This window comes from Vanellus vanellus (assembly GCF_965231255.1).
Source record: "Vanellus vanellus genome assembly, chromosome: 5".
NCBI lineage: Eukaryota > Metazoa > Chordata > Aves > Charadriiformes > Charadriidae > Vanellus > Vanellus vanellus.
In genome coordinates, this window is record NC_138910.1 from 60,171,056 (window position 1) to 60,177,055 (window position 6,000).

The 6,000-nt window shown below is 38.2% G+C and overlaps 1 protein-coding gene across 2 annotated transcripts in view; it reads left to right on the forward strand.

Moving 5' to 3' along the window:
- Positions 1-5,796, forward strand: part of OLFM3 (olfactomedin 3) — a 70,733-nt gene extending 64,937 nt beyond the window's left edge. For both annotated transcript variants that reach the window (XM_082483881.1, XM_082483880.1), the window contains exons 5-6: positions 2,636-2,742; positions 4,453-5,796. In XM_082483881.1, coding sequence (XP_082340007.1) covers positions 2,636-2,742; positions 4,453-5,130 — 785 coding nt within the window. In that variant the 3' untranslated portion in view covers positions 5,131-5,796. The remainder of the gene's footprint in view (positions 1-2,635; positions 2,743-4,452) is intronic.
- The last annotated feature ends 204 nt before the right edge of the window (positions 5,797-6,000 follow it).

A 6,000-nucleotide genomic window follows, 5' to 3' on the forward strand; every position in this document is an offset into this window, starting at 1 on the left:
TACCATACATGGAAAAAAATACTTGTAGTATTATTCCTTATTTTTGAATACCAGTTCCATCAATTTATATCACAAACAGGCAGATTTATGGGCTTTCGTTTAATGAACCAGGAAAAGAAAAGATCAGACATACTACAGGGCAGGAGAACAAAAAAAACATCCTCATGCCTCTTACAAGATGCTCTGTTTTGTTATGCTGAAAAGAGAAGCTTTGTCACTTTTTCAGTCAGCTGTCCCTCAGCTATATAGCAAATCTCCTGACAGACTTCCTTTACTGATATCACTACGTGCTATCTGGGAATAAAAATTTAATCACGTAAACACACCCTGACTCAAACTGCCAATTATTTAGTGGCTGAAGTACAATGTCATCTCTTTTTTTCAGATTGAGCAGTGTCTCAATACATTTTGAAAGATCATTCCTTAAAAGCATCTGACTCACAACACAGGGGAAAGCAGCTCTGTTTGTATAGCTTAAATCAAATCAAGACTGAAAAGCTTTATGAGTTATTAACAACGTGTAATTAACTGGCAATCAATGAACTATACGTTCAGGATCAATACAAGTAATACAACAGATGAACCACAGTACTAGACACTTAAGAAACATTAACAAAACTACAAATTTCTGAGCACCCTTCTCTAGCTAGAATCAAAAAGCTCCAGTCACGCATGGTGCCCCACGCGCACAAACACCTGTGGAGTTATGTGCGCACACCCCCCACAACAGTCGGCATGGACCACAAGGTGGGCTCTGTGACCACCCCCACATCTCTGCCACGGGCTCTTCTTTAAGTTTTGTCCGTTCAGAAGCAAAATTTCACTGCTTATTTTTGATTCCACGTTTAGCTTCCTGGATATTTTTTTAAATAGAAGAAACAGGGTTTCAGTATTCCAAATTTTTTGCTTATGTTTTCCTACTAATTTCAATTATGTGTTTTAAAGGCATCAATTAGTATACCCTTTAACTCATACATTCATTGTATTTTAATTATCTTAAAAGCTACAGAATGAATTTTTCCCTGCCTTCTTTCTACTTGTTATTTTTCTGATTTTATTCCAAATTAAATATTCCAAATTCCAAATTAAACCCCTCTGAAGGTCTGCATTTACCTCATGCCCATTTCTGAGACTATTTACTAACATATCACCTAAAATTAAAAGCCTTCACCTAAACAGGATATAGTCCTCTACTTTCCAATCTAATAGCAGATCATTGCTGTAGAAAAACAGCACTCAGCACACAATACTAGCAGCCCATCTACAAAAAAAAATCCAAAATAAAAAATTATGTACTTTAATAAGCAGCTGTAGAAAGCCTGTAAGATTCTTTAAAATGGGAAATTTCAAAATAACTTCAAAAGATTGTAAGATACGTAGATGGAGATACGCAAATAATAGCACCTTTGAATTGACCCAGAAAACAGACACAGCCTATCTTGCTCGTTGAGCTCATTGCTCAGCATGTGCTCAGTTATCTTCTTTTCCATTACACCCCACTTCCCTGGCCATGAACGAAATCCCCGCAAGCAGCCCCTGAGTTGTCACCACAGCATTAACCCCCTTCTAATTGACTGAAACAGGCTTGCACAATACATTCCTGGCCAGTTAGATAAAGTAGAAAATCCAGGCTTGATGCGACCTCCTCTTTTGAACTGAATAAGTTCACTCTCAACACCAGATACAGTTTGTTTTCCACATTTCCTAGATAGATAGGGTTATGCAATATAGCACAACCATGTATCACAGAGAAGCACTTTTTTTTAAATTAAAAAAATAGATGAAATGTGTCACCACTTTTTACATTCTTACAGACCATATTTTCTTCAAAAACATGCTATTTCACCTAATCACCTACGCATCACTGTGTGATATTAAGCCTCTTGGTAAACATACAAATTCCACCAGGGGCTTGTTGTTAATAGGTATGTTAGTAATGTCCCCTAAAATATAGATTTTTGGATTGTTAGGAAGGTCAGCATCCAAGATCATATCGACTCTCATTATTTCCTCCTAGACAGTCTAATATGAGCCTAATGGATTAGAAGCCAACTGATACAGCCAAGGTTGCTGAAAAATTCTTGTATTCGCTTTCTTAACTTCAGACTAGTACTGGAACAGTAACCACAGGGCAGTGAGACACAGGCGTTTGGGTACAGCTATACATTTTGCATACAAGCTCATTTTTTCCTGCCTGCCCTTAACCTCCTTGTTACCCTGGTCAATGGAAAACTGAAACATCCATCCATCCTAGCCTTGCACTGAACGTTCGGAAAGACAAAAGCGAGGGGAGTTTATGCCTTCTTTTCATTTATTATTAAACGTTACTCATTTCAGCTCAGAATGTATTTTACTAGGTTGTATTTTTCTTTATGCCCAGAAAATGTAACCGTGCTTTAATATATATAAAACCAAAAATATACACAAATAAATGTTTATTTCTATATTTTTACATCTTTATAGTACTGCTTGATATGTAAAAGTTCATATGGTGATGATGACAACCCATCTTCAACATAAGCCTGAACCCCCTGGAGCCACTATTAAGTTTAGAGCAATTGGTCTTGTGCTCTGACTGATGTCAAGGGGAGTTGTGTAATTATTTGCATTAATGCATTTGTTTTTCTAATTTCAGCATGTGGCAAATTGATGAAAATTACAGGCCCCATTACAGTCAAGATATCTGGAACCCGATTTGGAGCCTGGATGACAGATCCTTTAGCATCAGAGAAAAATAACCGAGTATGTTAAGACACTGAATATCTTTGTGTCATTCTGGAGTCTTACTTGCATTATTTTAATCTTTTAAAAGAGATTTTTCCCCCTAGGAGGTTACACTGACCAGCATGTTTTTTCTTCTTCCCTCATTTTCACTGTTAAACATCAGAGAAAAAGCAACAGTGTTTGTGCAAAAATATCCAATGACAAAAGTTAGCTAGGCACCTTTGTGCCATTTCCTTCAACTGTTTCAGGGATGACATAACACCCATTCTGAATCAACTACACAATTTTTTTCTTCCTACCGTATTTGATTGAGCTTGGGTCTTTAAGAACCCAAGTACTATAACACAACCATCAACACTTTTACCCAAAAGCATAACCCATAACACAGCACAGTCAAAATCTGCAGGATTAGGCCCCATATAAGCTGCATTCAGAACATTTGCCACCTCAGACCCAAGTTCTGTTATTGCTTGGATCTCCAATAGGATCTCAAATTGGCCACAGCTTTGAGGAGCTGCTCTCTCCATCAAAGGGCTTTTGAAGTTAAAACACTAGGTTTCATTTGTATGAGACCCACAAGATTAATTTTTTGAATGCAGAAAAAAACAAAGGCAATAAAAAAGGCAACATACAAACGGCAATTAGTAGTTAAAGATTTGCATGCAGCTCTCCCCTACCTGCTGTGCCTATGCAGGTTTACTACTGACACCAGGAATCTCAATTACCTTTACGAGAGCAGCAAACCCTGCTCAGCCCCGTCTCATCCTGAGGAAGCTTCCTCTGCCACTTCAGAGCACCAGTGGCTGCTCCAGGCGCATCCTCATGGGCCATCACCTTCACCAGCACCTGCTCCCTGCTGTGGTCCCCCTCTGCACACCCTGCAGGCCCCTCCCCAGATAGCCTCCACGTTCTCCCCACCGCCACCCTCTTAAAGCAACACAAAGAGTACTCATGTGTACGCAAGTTAGAACCATATCCCTCACAGCATCTCAACTCGTAGGAAGATGGGGAGCTGAACTGGTGTTTATACAAATATTTTCTTAATGCCAGTTTTGAAATCAGCACAAAAAATGTCTCCAGAAATTATTCTGTTATTAGTTTTGTCCTCTGACAACCTAAAAGGAGAAAAGGCAAAATGCATGAATGAAAAAATGGGGGAATGGAAGTTGGCATATGTAACATAAAAAAAAGTATTGATTTTGCTTTGTTTTGTTTTAAGGGAAAAAATGGTTCCTAAACTTTACTGGTTTCATTGCTATTGTATTTGGTTTCTTTACTAAGAATACTCTATTTTTCACCGATTAGAGGTTCAGCTGAAGAAAACTCAACCAAATTTATTCCTAAGCATAAATCCAAGCTTAGCTCACATGCCATCTCCCATCTCTCTCTTTGATTATTACTGTAGGGGAATATCTTTAAGCAAGCCCTTTATAGAAAAGACCCAAACACTGAATAATACAAAATTAAATTTCTCTGAAAATGCAGACACTGTAGTTAGCAACAGTCGTCTTGAGAGTTCACCTGTATAGGTAAGTTTTGATTCAGAAATTCAAGAGCTCCTCATGCTTTTGTAAGAGGAATGCGGAAAATATTGTACTTTGATAGCCTGCTGCACACCTAAAACCTTTTTTCTCTCTTTTTCTGCAATGTATCTATCATGCCATATCATGATTTTGTACCACAGATTGTGCTCCAGGTGTTTACTCCCAATCTTTGTTTTCTTTCCAGGTCTGGTACATGGATAGTTACACTAACAATAAAATTGTCCGTGAATATAAATCAATTGCAGACTTTGTCAGTGGGGCTGAATCAAGGACATACAACCTTCCATTCAAATGGGCAGGAACCAACCATGTTGTCTACAATGGCTCCCTCTATTTCAACAAGTATCAGAGCAACATCATCATCAAATACAGCTTTGACACTGGGCGGGTGCTTGCGCAGCGTAGCCTTGAGTACGCTGGCTTTCACAATGTCTACCCTTACACCTGGGGTGGCTTTTCTGATATTGACCTGATGGCAGATGAAATTGGGCTATGGGCTGTGTACGCCACCAACCAGAATGCAGGCAACATTGTCATCAGCCAGCTAAACCAGGATACACTGGAGGTGCTGAAGAGCTGGAGCACAGGCTACCCAAAGAGAAGTGCTGGAGAATCCTTCATGATCTGTGGCACCTTGTACGTTACTAACTCTCACTTAACAGGAGCCAAGGTCTACTATTCTTATTCCACAAAAACCTCCACTTATGAGTACACAGACATTCCTTTCCATAACCAGTATTTTCATATATCCATGCTTGACTACAACGCAAGAGATAGAGCTCTCTATGCCTGGAATAACGGACATCAAGTCCTGTTTAACGTCACCCTTTTCCACGTCATTAAAACTGAAGATGACACATAATTTTCTTTCCCTTCCCTTTCCCTCACCTTCCTCCCTCAAAGCAGTGTCATTTGTGATAAACTCTAAAAGCATCCATCTTTCTCAGTTCCTTTTAGTTTACATTTCTTTTTTCATTAAGGAAAAGCAACATTTTTTACCATCTAATGCATTTCAAATACGGCTGAGCCTGTCAAAAATGACCTGTTGGAAATAAAAGCATCTTAACTCATGATTCTACAAGGTCTGTCAAGACCTTGTCTTGAAAAGCACTAAAGAGGATTTAAGTGGCTAAAGACAGTTTTAAAAAGATTATGATCTGCCTTATTTTAGAGTCAGAGACTAATGGTGGCTTAAATGCATGAATGTCTTTTTTTACCTCATTTTTGTTTTTAATCTATTGCTCAACTTCAGGATATATTTTGGTAGTGTCAGACACATATTGCACATTGTATTTTTTTTATTTATTCTAAAAGAAAAATTTAGGAATTTAATTTACTTGGACATGGAGTAATGTTCATTTTGCCATCACCCAATTTCAGATGTGGTGCTGTACAGTATGTTTTTAAATCTCTTGCAAACATTTTATCAACAGTATGTATTTCTACCATTGTAACCACCATTGTGCAATTGTATCTCTTCACTTATGTGAAAGTAAACTAAGTACTATTTTTTATAAAATACATTGAAGCTTAATTGCGGTTCTGGCTATGGGTCAATTTAAAATGGTAAAAATCTGAGAAAAGGTTGTTATTTCTGAGAAAGACCAATATTTTCTCAGGTACACAATCCCCGTTCTCAGCCTTGGTAGACAAATTCTTATTCCCCACTGGTGCTTACTGGCAGATTTGCAACTTTGAAGCTTCATCCCAGTCCCAGCTTTACAACTTTGCC